The sequence below is a fragment of the Epinephelus lanceolatus genome, chromosome 9 (genome assembly GCF_041903045.1).
Source record: "Epinephelus lanceolatus isolate andai-2023 chromosome 9, ASM4190304v1, whole genome shotgun sequence".
In the NCBI taxonomy this organism is placed as follows: Eukaryota; Metazoa; Chordata; class Actinopteri; order Perciformes; family Serranidae; genus Epinephelus; species Epinephelus lanceolatus.
In genome coordinates, this window is record NC_135742.1 from 38,905,340 (window position 1) to 38,922,163 (window position 16,824).

At 40.6% G+C, this 16,824-nt stretch overlaps 1 protein-coding gene across 4 annotated transcripts; it reads right to left on the reverse strand.

Annotated features, from left to right (window-relative positions):
- Positions 1-7,567: 7,567 nt before the first annotated feature.
- On the reverse strand, positions 7,568-16,071 carry cyb561a3a (cytochrome b561 family, member A3a). Of its 4 annotated transcripts, none has more exons than XM_078170955.1 (7): positions 15,941-16,071; positions 15,101-15,245; positions 12,239-12,443; positions 8,470-8,678; positions 8,165-8,319; positions 7,925-8,081; positions 7,568-7,825 (listed from the first exon to the last, which is right to left on the reverse strand). In XM_078170955.1, exons 2-7 carry the CDS (start codon positions 15,236-15,238, stop codon positions 7,799-7,801), a joined length of 891 nt encoding a protein of 296 aa, XP_078027081.1. In that variant the 5' UTR covers positions 15,239-15,245; positions 15,941-16,071; the 3' UTR covers positions 7,568-7,798. The 4 variants fall into 4 exon arrangements, with proteins under 4 accessions (XP_078027081.1, XP_033474545.1, XP_033474547.1 ...); XM_033618654.1 differs by having other exon boundaries at positions 15,840-15,947; XM_033618656.2 differs by lacking the exon at positions 15,941-16,071 and having other exon boundaries at positions 14,979-15,119.
- Positions 16,072-16,824: the final 753 nt, after the last annotated feature.

Below are 16,824 nucleotides of genomic sequence, written 5' to 3' on the forward strand. Positions count from 1 at the left end.
GCCCACCTTTAGGATGACCTCACCGGAGATGGCCCGGGACGTGGAAACAGCGCATCCGACCTGAACGCTGATAGGACAATGGTCCTTTCAAAGTATGTCGAGGAAAAAAAAAATCATTATTAAACTACCAGAAAGAAACTTGTGTAGGCCTGGATGGGAAAACGGATATTACATTTTTAGTCTATAGGTGACTTAAGGTGACTGGGCTATCTGCAAAGTCTTTGCTGTATTAGGTAATTAAACCTGGGGTAGGCAAAAAAAACAACAACCAAAGAGCAGAATTCTTCCTGCAGCTCTCCTCTCCCTGTCCTAAGCCCCTCCCACCATATGACCACAGGCATATGCATGTCCTTCACACAGTAACCCAATGTTTCCCATACACTGATTTATTAAAAACAATTCAATTGTAGAGTTGCAGGCAGCACACTCCCTCAGCTCCTCCTTGCCTCACTCTCTGTTTATCAGACCACAAATGAGATAAGAATTAGCAAGCTAGCACCCCACACTTTGCTTCCTGACGCTGAGAAACTGCTTCACTGGGAAGAGAGCGTGCAGCAGCTCTAGAGCTTCGGTCAGCGGATGTGGCAGCTCAAATTTGGCTGTCGCAACCCACCCAGTGCCGAGCATCTCAACCTGCTGGTGGCATGTGGCAGTACAGGCTCTGACCTGTGTAATGGCAGCAACAGAAAGTTTGCTGCTTGGTGGAGAGTCAAGGTCCTTCAGCTCTGGAACGCCCTGCCTGATGATCTGAGGCTTGCTGAATCAGTGACAACTTTTAAATCACTTCTTAAAACTTATATGTTCATTAGTTTTAGCACACTGTTTATGTTATATATGTCTCATTCGACTGCTTTTATTGTTTTTTATCTTGTGTTGCGTGCGGGTTTGTATTCTTTTATTCTGTATTACTCTAACTGTTTGATTTCCTGTACCTTAGTGCAATCTGTGGGGCAATTAGTTGCCAACTTTGCTTATCTGCTTCAATGACAGTATTTTATCTTTATTTTATTTTTTTGTTCTTTGTATTTTCTTGAAATTGTCTCGTTTTACAGTATTTGCTTGCATTCCACATTGTTTTAAATGCGTGATCAGCCAAGTCAAGTTTATTATTTATTTATTTTTTTATATAGCCTTTTAACAGTGGATCATAACACTACTGGAACTTGCATGTGAAAAGTCACTTGTGTCACCTGACTCCAGTCACCTCAGCACTACTTAGCATTTTAGCATCTTTCAGCTCGTTGTGTTGGTTTATTCTCACTGCTCTCATAGCATTATGTTTCCACTGCAGCAGGCCACTGTTTCCAGTAAAAACCCTCTAAGCCCCACTGTAAGCTACACTACATTCCCACCACCAAGCAAAGCAGAGAGACAAAGTTAGCAGCTAACTGGTAAACTAAGCAAGCTAAAGAGTCATTCAAGTGTTGACCAAAATTAGCTAAAAATATCACCACAGATTAATACTAGTGTTGCTCCATGATGTGTTAACAGGCAGCTGTTTGCTAATAAGTTCGCCATAACACAGTGGCGCCCCCCATGGTCCCCCTGATGCAATTGCTGACCCCTGTTTTCTCCTGTTAGTTTCTTCTCTCTCCTCCCCTCTTTCCCTACATCAAATGAGGCATTGGGGGAGGTATAGTGTGTGGCCCTGGCGGCGAAGAGTTCAGCCTGCACAGACATCTTTCCTTGGCTCTGCCTTCCCTATGCTACTTCTTACTTTTCTATCTATCGATGCTCTTTCCTACTTTTCTATCCATCTAACCTTAACCCTCTGGCTCCCACTCGGAAACCGGCAGATGGCACCATCACACCCACTCATAGTCTCAAGTATTTGCATCAAGGGACTGTAACATCTAGTCTTTAACTGAACTGAATCATCTCACATGTACAGATATATAACACAGGTTGCTGTGGGACTCAGAATGTTAACTGTCCCACTATTAGTCAATGCACATCAAATAATTAGTAGCCTAACTGTTAAATAAGAAACCAAAGTATATCAGTATGTAGCTACGTAGTTTTCAACTAGCCTATATTTCAACAGCATAATCAATTCCCTAAATATTAGTTATGTGTTTTGGTTTTGGTGTAACACCCCAAGATTTTCAGTGTCCCCTTTGGCCCCTCCCCCTATGAAACATTTCTGCATACCAGTTTTTTCCGCTGCCCCTACAGGTTTAAACATTAGTCTAGGCTTTAGGCCTCAAGTGAAACAAGATACCAAACAATATTTAAATGATTTCATCAGTCTCCAGTGGTGGCTACATGCAAAGCAAACAAAGCATGAATTTTTGTTCTAAATTTAGCACTGCTCCCTCTAAACTCATTAGCCAAAGAACACTTTGAATATGCTTTGTTGGATTTTCCAGTGCTTTTGGCTGGAAGATGATAATTAAACTAATTGGAGTGTGTTCTTATTTTGGCTTCTGTCTCGTCTTAGAAAGAAGCGGCACAGAGCTGTGCTGTACTTCAAAATAAAGGGGGACAAATGTCCATCAGGCATGTAGTTAGATATTTTAATTCACTTACTAGGAAAATGTATTGCAATTGTTTACTATTGTACAGGTAGTGCAATGCATTAAAAGATATATTAATAATAAATGACAGAAGCACTTTTACTGCTCCATACTGCCATTATGCCACATCTCTGTGGGTTATGCCACTTTCATATGTACATGAGGGCAAGTTCCACCTGTCAAAGGTGGGAGGACTGCCAATCTCCTCGTCAGTTGGCACTCTTTACTAGCGAATTTCTACATGCAGTAGAAGTACCCTTGTGTTAAAACCCATCACTGGACCGGACCCGACTCTGCTGCCACCTGGTGTAAAACAGGACAGGACATTTTTTCTTTCAGTAATGTTGCAATGTTGTTTCATTGTGTTCTCCTCCAAGATTTTTTCCTCTCAACTTGAACCAGACAGGTCTTAGTGACTCTGCGGTGCAGCTTTGGCAGTGTATTGTTTTTGTTGTGAAAAGGAGAAAAGCAGTGTGTGTTGTGAGGAAAGGCATAGCTGTGTGAAACAAGACAATACAGATCAAGACTGCAGAATTGTTACAAAGTGTTCCTGAAATCTTTTGGCCTCCACTCGTGTAAAGAAGTCACATTACTCAGATGAACGTTTCATACAGGGTAAGGCCTGACAGGCAGGGGACTCTCTGTTGCCTTTGTTGTGTGACTTCTCCAGCGATCGTCATGCCTTTCACGAAGCAGGTTTCGTACCATTTGTCGCTTTCATCAAGGTGTTTGTGGCATCTGGCGATCATGTGTTCCTCCACCTTCACTCTCAGCCTTCGTGGCATCAGTAGAGACTGTTGCTGCACCGCTGCCAGTCTTTTCATTTTTCAGACAAAGATTACGCAGCAAGCAGTGAGTGATCGTGATCAGTGTTGCATGAACTCACTTCATCTTCCCCTCTTTCATTTCTGCACAGCGGCGTTGTCATGTAGCCCAGAATGTGGCCTCGACTGTCACAATACTGGTCTAGGGGAACATGTGAGGCAAATCCGCATCACATCTTTGCCATTTAATTTCACATTACACAGCCATTAGAAGCAGGGTTATTAGCTGGGTAAGTTCTCCTGCATACAGATACATGGAGACCACCTGGACCAGAGAGAGGACGTCAACCCTCTGTGAACTGGAGTCGACTCTTGCTGCTGTCACCTTAAATAGGAATGAATTAAAAAACGAACACACATCAGTATCACATACATCATGATGTTATTCATAGTTAAAGGAATTAATTGACATTCTAGGAAATATACTTATTCACTTTCTTATTGAGAGTTAGACGAGAAAGTCAACAACCCTTTTCATGTCTGCAGATTAAATATGAGCAGAGCCAGGAAATTCTTATCTTAGTTTAGCATAAGGACCCTGCACTATCAAAACCCTACCAGCACCGCTAAAGCTCACTAATTAACACATTACATCTCATAGTGTAAAAAAAACATGTTGTTTTGCGGAGGGGGTTACATGCTGGACTATTTCTTGGCCAGAAGCTTACTTGTTTGGCTGGTTGGTTGGGCTAAACCATAGACTGTAAAAATAATGGATGCAGCTACCATGATGTTACATTTGTTTATTGACTCCTGTTTTGAAGCCTCGAGCACCACCTTTTCAGCTGTCACCATCTTGGTTTTTTTTTTGAGCCAGCAGTGAATATGTAGGGGAGAGGCTGGAGCTGTGGAGGAGCAAGAGGTTGATCTGATTGAGAAACTGAAGACAACCTGTCACTCAAAGTGGCCTGTACTTAATCATGCTTAAGCCTCAATAAAGTATAAATGGATGAGTTCTATAAAATTCATCCACTTTGCAGTTGTCTTGAAGGGGGAAGTTAGCTATAGAGACCAAAACCATTTTTGTACCAGGCTGTAAACATGTTTACTTCTGCTGTAAAGTTGGGCATTTTAACAAAAAGGGTCTATGGGGACTGACTGGCTTCTCGAGCCAGCCTCAAGTGGCCACTCAAAGGGTTAGGGTTAAGGTAAAAATGCCAGGATAAGCCAATCAGAGGCAGAGTAAGACCTTTTCTATCCTAGCATTCGCTCATTCACGCCCCTGAGGTTGCTACTTAGGCGTCACCTTTCATCTCATGCCTTCATTAAGTCAGAATTTCAATTATCACCAATTAGCAACAATATGAATACAGAATCACAGAGCTGCTGTCATGGCTCTAGAGTCTTCAGTGTTGGTACCCTTCAGTTTTTGTAAAGATATGTGTTAATTAGTTGGCTTCAGATCTGCATGCAGATTTTTTTTTTTAATTTTTGGACAGAAAATAATTGGCAACCAGGCATGACCTGCCCTACATTGCCTCTGATTGGATTACCCTAACATTTTAACCCTACTGTAAGTCTAACCAATGTCAGTCCTCCTGGCTAAACCTAACCAAACTAAGGCAATGAGTAGTTGCCAATCAGAGGGAGAGTAGGGCAGGTTATGCCTTCACTATCCTAGGAAACTTGGAACTTCCTCCAAGGCTTTCCATTAGAATGGCGGTGTATTGCTATAACCCTCTAATGCTTGTGACAAGTACATCTGATGTGTTTTTTTGTGGTGTTGAGCTACACACTGACTGCAGACTTCCTTTATGGGATTTCTTTACTTCTGTCTTTTGTGGTTTTGGCAAACAAAGTACTTCAGCAATGATTTGTTATGAAGGTCAACTATTAGCTTACAACAAACTCTGGACAGAGTGTCTGCTGTGGACCAGGAAGTTTTGGAAGAGTATCAGCCTAAACAAACCTATGGCTAACTTCTATGTTCTTGTTCTGTCTTATATTTTGACTACAGAGTCAAGTTCCACCTCATTGTTGAGGGAAAGATTACAAGGACTCTTTAAAAGATGATATCAGCTGTATCATTGTTTTGAGTCTCAACGAAAGTCTGCATGGCAGAGTTGGGTTTGAGCTCAAAGATGAAAAGCCCTCCATTATATGACATTGCAAAAAAGCTGTTTATACTGAGCTCACTGACTGCATTCAGTAATAGAGAAGCAAGTTTACTCAGACAGCCATATCGTTTGCTTTCACTGTAGTTTTTGGGAAGAAGATAAAAGCGGTTTCCATGGTTTCAAATAGGTCTGACAAGTCGCTGCAAATAATTGGCCCTAAATCAGTTGAGAGGCATTTCGACAGATTCTTCTACCAGGATTTCAGATGATTTATTAATCAAAGTGCTTAGTTATATAACCTGATTGTTTTGGAAACCCACTGCAAAGAAAAAGAAAGGTATGTTTTTATTTTTTCCCTGCAGCTGTTCGTTCTGCATGGAGTGATGAGAAGAATACAGAATCAACAAAAAATAAATTGTGAATTTTTCCGATTTGTGTGAGACTTCACATTACAGTGCTACTGCAAACTCAAAGGAAAATAATGCATATTGCTTCAGTGTCCTACTTATGATGACATCATGCTGCACACTGTCAGCATTACATTAATTTAAAAAGTAACAGGCACTGAAGGTATACATTGCAGGATTTTCCTAAAAAAAAACAATGTATAGACTCATAAAAAAATTTCAGTGTCAAAAAGTGTCAATACAGCAGCAAGCTTTGGGACACACTTCCCTTTCTGCGGCAGAAAAAGGAGCTGTTGTTTTATTTAGTCACCATGGAGAAAAGTAAAGTGACTCCCATTTTATGTTCTTTATATGTATTTCTATCACATGTATTTGATTTGTGCTGCTGTTTACCGGAATTTAGGGAGCGTAAATTATCCTTTTGCCATTAAAATCAATGAATTGTAAGTAAATAAACAGGCCTAAAGAAACCAATAAATAAACAAATAATACATAAAAGTGTATAAAATGTATCCCTGAGATTCACTCGTGACATTTCTTGCCTTTTACTTTAGTAAGCATCTCCTCCTCCTGCTTTTGCAACAGTTCCTGTCACACTGTACTATAAAATAAACATGACCACTGTTTAATAGAGAGTAGTGAGGTGTAGACTTGATCCTACATACAATGTAGCAGAATGTCTGTATGACAATATCAAATGTCCAACTCAGTTTGAACAGGTTACATTCCTCAGGGTAGTCACGTGGATCTTTACTTGTACTGAGCTTCTTCCATGGCGGACACAGTTCTATGTTGCACATAGTCAGTAAGTCGGCATCAGTGCAGGTTTGGGATGACACTTAATGTAGCGGACACTTCGTGAACGTGGAAACAGAGTGTAAGTGGATAGGGAGAGGGTGTAGGGGGTGGTTTGGGAGAGGCCCCTTTTGTAGTGAAAACTACCACAGACGCCATTTTAAGTCTTTTGCCAGGTGTTTATGTGTCTGTCTGTCTAGACGTTGTTAACGCAATAGTGTCACAACTGTGCAAGATTCAGTCACTAAACTTTACAGGTGTGTAGCTGAGCTGAAAATGAAGGCTGAGTTTGAACATGGGTGTGTTCCAAGCAAGGGACTCCGAAGCAGAGGCATTAATTTACTCCCCTGGCCCACAATTGTTTGGTGGATTGCTAAATCACAGCTGGACTGATCCCATCACAACATGGTCTCCAGATTCCCTCTTATTCTGCTGTGTTTAGGACACTCCCAGACACAGCACTTTATAAAAAGGTTGCAACCAGGTGACAATGCAACTGGGTCTGTGATTTCCATGGAAAACCTGCGCCGAAAACAACACAAATATAGTGAGGTGAAACACCAAGCAGACAAAGGTGGGGTTGCCTTTCACTTTCACTAGTGATTTGGTCTACAAACAGTAACCAACAATTCCTGCATAGTATACCTTTAAACTCACACTATGAAACAACACCAGCTTTGGTTATCTTTTGAGCACGGAGGTGTGTTAAAGGCATTCTATGCAGGCATTGTCAGCTAGTGAGAAAGTGAGTAAAAGCCAACCCCCAGATTCATGACATGTGTGGGTTTCTCCAGCATTGCGTCCAAGATTTTCACAGTCTTCTCTTGGCTGCTTACAGTCCTTGTCACTACCTTTTTTGAAATACAAATCTAGCATATATACCTTTAAATATTCTAAAACTCATGGTTCCCAATAGCTAGCTACTTTGCACCATGGGAGAGGTTAGTGTGAAAGAAAAAGGTCACAACTTTGATCAAACACATTTTTTTTATTCTTTGGCAAAAAAGCAAACTTAAATATAATTTCAAATAAATACTTACACCCACAACAAACATATTTTTCAATTCTCACACTGTTAAGGCAGCTGCTTGTACATTCAATGGAGACCTTATGGGCCATTGTCCAGAATTGTGATCTGTGATGTATGAATTGATTTTGCATGGAAGGATTTGATGCAGTGAGCATTTTCGGAATTCCCTTCATTCATTTTCTTCTTGAAGCAGTGGCTGCGGGAGAGAGTAGATAAGGATGATGGTGAAATACTTTTTTCAAAAATAAATCCTCTAATCTCTTTTATTGCATATCAGCCTCACTGATATTCTCACCGTGTAAGCCAGATCCTGAGAACTGCCGTCTGGTCGCTGCCATTCATGGTTGGATAAAATCTTGAGGGCGACCAAGCCAAAGGCTACGATCAAAACTCCTAATAAATTTCCTAACACAGCCTCAGGTGGAAGGCTAGCATACGGCTGAGCTCCTTTGCTGTGGGAAAACACATTTAAAGGTCAATTTTAGCATTTCATATTTAAATAAGAAAAAAAGAAAGGCAGAAATATGGCACTCACAGAACAAAGAAGAGTTTTTCGTTGATTCCAGAGATGCAGGCAACAATGCTGAGCCACAGTATGCTGCCTCCCATCCACACGTGGATAGGTTTCAGGAGTGCACGTAGTGATACAGGGGACCAGGGCAGGAGGAAGCCAGCCAAACCCACCACCCACTGGATGGACAGATGTAGGGAAAGACAGCGACAGACACAGTGAGCAGAACAACAATCATGTCACAGAACAAGTCAAAATAAAAACACTCATGCAACACGTATTACACTCTTCAATAAAGCCATTCAGTTTGTGCAGATAAAGCCGTTTACCTGTATGGCAAAAAGAGCTGTAGCAGCGATTCCAATCCAGCTGTGCAAGGAGTACAGGTTGGGAGTATTTTTAGCATTGTGGAAATCAAACACAGCACAAAGCCCCACAATTGACAGGATCAGGGCAATGAACATCAGCGCAGCATGCAGCAGCTTCCAGGGGAGTTTATTCTGACCCCAGGTCAGGGGGATGCGGTATACCACAGCTCCTGCAGAGAGGAGACGACAACAGAAAAGATTTAAAATGTCATTAGTACATTGCAGTTAATGTCTTCTGTGGCTTTGGAGGGCACTGAGAAAATAACCCTTAAGATATCATTAGGGTTATGATAATGATGTCATCAGGTTATAAATGCATTTTGGTTCTCTCAACTTTGGCCTAAAGACACATTTTTGACAGTCTGTGCATAAACTCAACAAAATCTAACAAAAGATGCCACTGAGTTGCATGATGGGAAACGTAGGATCTGGTGTTTTTAGAGGTTGATTTACACTAGGGATTTAAAGTTGAAATGACAAATAAAAGTTAAACATAAACTATGCCCAACAATCTAAATGAGATGAATATGCCCCTTTAGTATATACAGTTAGACTTCTAAAGCCCAAGTGTTATCAGTATAAGTGTGAACACAGTTGACAGGCATTCAACCACTGGTTTCCAACTTTCTCCTTTTTTTTGTTTTTTATGAAAAACCGTTTTGATTCTCTTGATCAGTGGATGCTTACAGACTAAAGGAAGATGAGTAACTTAGAACGGACACATATTCTAACTTTATGACCGCTTCACTTGTATTTTCGTCATGCTGGTAAATCAAAATGAATTACGGTCTTCTCTGGTGCTCATGGTTTCAGTAAAATGAACTGAACACTTGAATTGTGGAGAATCTAACCAGGCTGATGATATTGACAAAAGTTCAAACATTTATATTTGAATGTGTGATCTATACAGCTATCTAACGTTAGCTCCAGTAGGTAGCCAACAACCTGGTTTTATACATCCAAAGAACGTCTGTGAAATCACTTGCTTGGCAACCAGACCAGGCTTCTAATTGAGACAGGCCTTTATTTGTCAAAATATGAAGCTACACCGGGTCAGTAAAAGGGCATTTAATTGGGACTAGGCTTTTAATTGAAATTTCACAGTATATAAAGCAATGTCTCGTGTCGCTGATCATATGTGTGTCTATCATTTATGCAGAATTTAAACGAGGAGTGAACGTTTCATTTGAATACTTTCTAGAGGCCTGAGGAGGAAAAATCAGAGTATTAGGATTTTGTAAGAAAAAAGATCAAGTATATAGAAAAGTCTGAAAAAGAAGATCCTATTTTGTGTAGAATTTTTCTGCTTATTCTATGCTCAGGAAACCCTCTCAAGACTCTGTATAGCATGTCTGCTATAGAGGGGGCTTTCCAACCATGTTTTTCAGTTATCCTTCTTACAGTACATGCATCTGAGGGAACAGACATGCTTCTATTTTAATCAATCCAGCTGTCTACACAGGCCGCAGCATGACTCCAAGTATATTTTTGTACTTCAGGATTTCTTTCTTCTGTTTCATGTGTGTAACTGCAGTGATTTTGTGTTGGGCTCTAGTGCTGCAAAAACGCAGGTGACCTACGCTGCCTGAACGTTTCACGTGTAGACACAGACAGAGGCCTGAAGCTGCCGCTCTGCTAACATGCTGCTCACACTGCGCCTCCTGTGTAGATTTATCTTGCAACCCTCTGTGGGGGTCCTGAGCCCCAAGGTGGGAACCACTGCTTCAAACAATAATAATCTAATGGTGGTTAATGAGGTTCATCGACTTCGTATTTAATCAAATATTAAACCTCTCATTATGTCATATCATGCAAGGGAAGAGTATGTCACAGTGTGAAAGGAAAAAGCTAAATGGTGTGTCTGATACTCACTCATACGATCATAGTATGACAGTGAAACTCAACGTGTCCTGGCAGGCCTGCAGGGTGGGTGGAAATGGGTGACCACTTTCTAATTTACAAATAAATTACTTGCAACTGGGTTTTTTGGATTTTGAATGTAATTAAGGTGCCAGAGTGCATAAAAAAATCATCAAGCTTGTTTTATTGAAAAAAGGATGCAAGAGGAGGATCCCTCTGATCCCCCCACAGATGTCATGGCTAATTATGGGTATATTACTTATTAATGTTTGTTTATTAACTGGCCCCTAGCCTCTTTTCATTTTGTCAAAGCAGCCCCAAGGCAAAGCAAGCTGAATATTTCCTGGTCTCCCAAAATATTTGCTGCAAAGGTAGGATAACGCTTCGTCACATAATGAGGAGAGGACTGCCCTTTATTCCAAAGCACCCTCTGAGGGCACGCTCCTAAAAAGAAGCCCATAGCTAATTATTATGCAGAGTGAGGACATTGGACCTTTGTCATTCTACATAATGATTAGTTAGTAAGAAAGGACTTAATTTCAGAGTAATGTGTGCTAGTTTTTGGGATAAGTAGCTGTTGTAAAATGGGCTTTCAGTCTAATGGGACATTTTTACTGAGGCTTTGGAATTATGAGCTGCTGGAACAATAACGTGAGGCTGAGAAGATGAAGGAAAACAAAAGCTATAGCTCTATTAGCAGCTATTGCTAGTAGTACTGTGGAGAGAGAGTGGTTGTTTGAGAGGTATTCGGGTGGTGGGGCTGCGATGTGCAGGGTTTCACTGAGGAGCAGTTTCTCCAAAACTTTAGGATGTCCAGGGCTACATTTCAATATCTCTGTTGCTGCCTCACAACATCGCTGTTACGGCACGAAGGTAAGCTGTCTCCTTCAAAAAGTGTCTGTCAGTCAGGCTCTACTGGTTGGGGACTGAGGCAGCCTACTGCAGCAGCGGTACATCTACAGCAGCCTTTTGTAGTTTCAGCAGACCGCTCATACACTGTGTGGTGAGTGACCTGCACCTGCACAGTGAAGTATGACGTGGAAAAACCATAGATGTATGAAAGACATCAATGAGTTCGACTGTTCTCACAGTAGTTGCATGGCCAGTGATCGGATATGTATGGGATTTAGGATCACATATGAAAGTGTCACAGATCTGATAGGAAAAATACAGATTTCTATGTCTAAACTGCTCTGAAAAAAAAAATCAGATTTTGGTCACATTTGCTTGTAATGTGAAAACGTTACAACGTTGTCAAATACTTTCACAAATGTTAACACATGTGGAACATTATGACATGTTGAGCATGCAATACATTTCACACTTATTCACTGACATTCATTATCACTGCTGCCTCAAATTTTGACAAACCTTTCATACTATTTTATGTCCAGAGGGGATACCCTACAGTACATGTGCATTTTACAGTCATCATGATACACAGAATTTATCACACTTGAAAAGGTGAGGAATAACCACATGCCTTAATGACCAAATAGTTGTTTTCCCACAGACTTATATGCTCAGTTAGGCAGCAAAGTTCCTACCTTGTATTGACTGTATATCTAGTATATCATGTAGGCTACCATGGTACAGATACATTCCAGTTCATTGGTGAAAGGCACCTTCTTTTATTTGATCAAACTTTACTTTATATAAGAAAAAACTGACTGCAATCACTGAGGTGTGGTACTTAAAGCAAAACAGTCACTGTGGACATTACCTCACATTTACTCTACTGAAATGATGCATTAAATTATATGCTCGGTCTCTATGAAACCTGTAATGTGTAATTATCTTGATAGAGTCTGACTGTGACAAGAGGAAAAAAAGAAGTGAGAAACAGAAATGAAACTGAAAAGGCACTCACCAATGCCGTACAGCACAACCAGACCTGTTACCATCAGGACGGGGTGCCAGTTGAATTGCAGGGACGAACTGTCCCAGGCAAAACCGCCACGCCATTGGCTATTCCACACGCACACGCACACTATGCAGGCTAGGCCCAGGCCCAGGCACAACAGGTAGCACACGTAGAATCTCAGGACGGACGACATTCTGGAGGGTTCTGTAGGCTGAAACAGTAAAAGGAACAACATCAGAACACACAGGGTGGCAGGACAGTGAACAGGTAGGACAGACAGAATGTCATGTTGCTGATTGCCAACACGAGTGAGTCACTGCCTAGTAACCAGTAATTTGGTCATGTGCAGGTCAAAGGATGTCTTGATGTCTAGATAAGGACTCGGCTAACTGTTCATAAGGTTTTCTAGACACTTGGGTCACATGAAGCCAATGTTTAATAGCATTACAACCATTATATTTTAGTATATGGCTGATTCTAAATACACACAAGGCCTTTCTATGCATTGTCTTTTATGTCCATTTTCAGTTTGTGCATAAAAAAATTCTGAGTGGAAATGCCAGAATCTTGCAAAAATCTTAAAAATTTCGCATTATAATGTTTCTGCTTTGGGGAGGTGGAAAAGTTGGTGTTTCGATAAAAAGTAAATGCAACTAAGTGCAATGGAAACAGATTCAGCGAATGAATGATGACGTACTTTAACGGCATAGGCCACTACAAGCTGTCTTTGTCGGCCCTGGATGGCTTTGAACACGCTTACGTATGCACACTGAGCTGTAACCAGAACTCTTCCAAAAGCACACAGCTGCCGTTTTCCAGTGTTTTTATTACATGTCCTTTGTTTGAGGTTTGACTGGTGCACTTTTAATTATGTCACGCCTTCTGACTGGAGAATTAGCGCCACCTACTGTTTATTTCAATGAACCAACTCCCAATATTTGCAGAACAGCAGTGGAAGGAAAAGCACATAAATTTGCATTTTCTTTTTCAGATTATCTGAAAATTCAATTAAATTTGTGCTTCACTTGGAGGAAAACCCAACAACTGAAACACAGTCACTGAAATTATGTTGAAACAATAGTTAGGTTACCATCCAAATGTAGTGCAAATGTTAGTCAAATTGCATCAGTTACTGTTATGCAAATATTGGCAGTGGGTTCACTGAGATAAGCAGTAGTTGGCGCTAATTCTCCAGTCAGAGGTGTGCAGAAGAGGACTCAAAAGGATGATATGATTAAAAGAGCACCAGCTAAACCCCAAATAAAGTAAATGAATGGATGTGTAATAAGTGAGAGCCCAGTGGGGAGTTTTGAACAACTAATATTACAGCTCTGTGCTCTTGGAAGAGTTCTGGTAAGATCTGTGTGCATAAGTGTGTTAAAAGCAAGCAGCAACCTCTGGGGCTGAAAATTGAAACCAACGCTAAAGTGTCAAAAACAGCAATTCATTGACTGGCCACTTGAGTTGGCTCCCAAAGGCAAGTCATTCCCCCAGACCCCCATGTTAAAATGCCCTACTTTACAGCAAAAACAAAAATGCTTAGAGCCTGGTTCAAAAAATGGTTTTGGTCTCTGAAGCTAATTTCTTCATTCTTGACAACTGTAGAGGGCTGCATTTTTATGTGACTCACCCCTTGACATTTTATTACGGCTGAAAGTTATGCATATTTAAGGGCAGGGCCCACTGAGTTACAGGCTGCTTGCGAGGTATTCTAAGTATAATCACTTCTGGCTACAAAAAAACAAGATGGCAACTGTCGAAATGCTGCATCCAAGACTTCGTAATGTAAATGATAAATGCGCTTTTCTAGTCTGCCGACCACTCAAGGTGCTTTTTACACTACATGTCAGATTCACCCATTCATACACACATTCACACAGAGGTGGCCGGGGCTACAGTACATGGTGCCATCTTTTACTCTGTAACCATTCACTCACTCACACACCAATGGAACAGCCATCAGGAGCAGTTTAGGGTTCAGTATCTTGCCCAAGGATGCTTCGACATACAGACCAGAGGAGCCAGGGATTAAACCTTTCAACTGGTGGACAGCCCACTCTACCTCTGAGCCACAGCCACCCCACAATGTAAGCGCCATCATTTTATACAGTCTATTGTTAATAGCCACCCAGAGACAGTGAGAAGAGCTTGCATTGGTCTGATGGTATGTCATGAATCTGTTTCCATTGCACTTAGTCACATTTACCTTTTACTGATGCATCAACTTGTCCACTTTCCCCAAGCATGAAACTTTTTTGTGATATTTCAGAAATTTTGCTGTTTCCACTCAGGTTTTTTCATGTGGAAACTGAAAACGCACATTAAAAGAGGTGGATGGAAATGGCAATAAGGCTCCTAAATGTAAAAAAAACCCAAAACACTTTAACTTTTCATCCCTTCTAGCTCAGTTTAAAGCTTACACACTAAATCAGTGGTAATCCCTAGTTGCTCATCCTTTTTCAGTAACAGTGGATAAATGCAGCAGCTAACTGCCATAACTGAAAGCAAACTAAATAAAAAAACTGAATATAAAAGCATGTGAAAATTAACTTAAATTCCTTTAAACAGCCTCAATTTGTCCGGTGGAAAAATACTAAACTGCAAGAGAAGCGGCTGAATCATTGTCAATAATTTCTTCTAACCGTTAACTTCCACTATTCATTTTAGCATCACATCAAGCTCACCAACTTTATCATAAGCTTAATATGTGATTATCAGAAATATGCACCAGAGTCACACACCTTACCTTGTCCCCAGCTGCCACTGACACCACTTCTTGCTCTACAATATTGAACTTAAGCTCTCACGATGTAGAAGTCATTGCTCTACCTCGTGATTTTCACTGGTTATTCTTTAACTCATACTCACGGTGTTGTTGGCTCTCACTTCGTGTTTCACTGCCTCGGTTGAAGTCTCACTTCCACATTCTGCTGTATTGCGGTGGCTGAGGGAGAAGCTGTAAGAGGTGGAGGAACAGCTGGGGGACGAGGAGCCAGCCTGCTGCATCTGCTGCCTATAAATACGATGTAGGAGAGGGACACAGTCATCAGTGAGGGTGGAGGGTAACCAGAAGCACCCAGCCAACAACAAAAACACATTATCCTCTTCTAATAGGCCTAAACAAACACACAGTATATAAGGTGTGTGTTCAGATTACAGTGGAGTGAAAACTTTCTGCTGACTTTCCAAATGTGAGAAAGTTAGTGAGTTGGTGTAATAAAAACATATAAAACGTCAGTGGAAAAAGGCAATAGCTTTCTGGCGAGGGGACACACTCATGACGCAATACGTCACTATCAGGTGTATTCGACTTCTTTTTTTTTTATCCATTTAGCGAAATGTTTCAACTTTAGTCCTACCTGGCAATTTATTTATAAACTGTCAACATTTTTAATTATAGCAAAGTAATGTGTGTCTAATACATTCCTCAAGTAACCTATGCTAATTTATTGTGCGTCTTTTCTCCGTAAACGGTGCGACATATTAGCATATTTAGCAGTTAAAGTCTTGAATAATGAACGTCCCAAGTTACCTATCTTACTACTGTATCTACTAGCATACACAAAACGTCTCAATAATTCGAAAAATAAAGCGTATAGTCGTGCACCTTGTTTACACTCCACATTTAAAAGGACGAAAACAAAAAATATCAAGAATATAAGCTGCGTGTACGGGTTTTATCTTTCGTTATCAGGAAGCGAGTCTTACCTATCCCATTTCCTTATTGACAGCGCAAGGCCTTGTGGGAAATGTGGTTTTATTTGTCACCAGCGTACCCGGCAGCGCTCCACACCATCCCATCATGATTCTATACAATTAAATGGAATAATTAAAAGTCCCGTGCTGTGTAATTTACTGCTTTGCCCTCCAGTTCTTCTGACGCTGTTTTCTTCAGCTCTGAACAGGCAGCCTCCGTGATAAAATGGGATGTTAAAACTTTATTGATCAACCAGGGGAAATAAATTCGTAGCAGTACTTAAAGCAATAAGACTCAGCAGGGAAAATGAAAATAGAATCTAAGCACACACACACACACACACACACACACACACACACACACACACATGTTATATTAACACAAACAATAAATATAATAATTAATAATTAATTAAATAATTAAATAATACAGCAATAAAGCCATAAACTTTATAGTCAATAAACAAGTCTGGGATGTATAAACATATGAAATTACTAATACTGATGAAATTACTCATAACTGCTTTGCCTTGCAGGTAGTGTGACAGTTGGCTGTGATTACGGAGACTGTATGTGTGAACATCTAAAAGGGACCCTGCAGAGGGAAGGGGGCTATCATGGCTGCAAGATGGCTGACCTGTAAAGATCTGTTGTCTTCCAGCTCCACCTGGAGGCAGTGTTAGTTAGTATCTTATTTGCTCTGCTGTGTAGTAGTTTGCTTTATGAATTTGAATGGGTTTATATGCTGCTCCCAGTGTCTCCTAATAAGCTGTCAGCTATAAACTTGTATGTTGAAGTGTTTTTGGTCATAAAAAAGACTATGCTGTTACAAATAGTTCATACATGAGATATGTGTATACTGCATGTATGTACTGTATTTTAAGTATGTATTATAC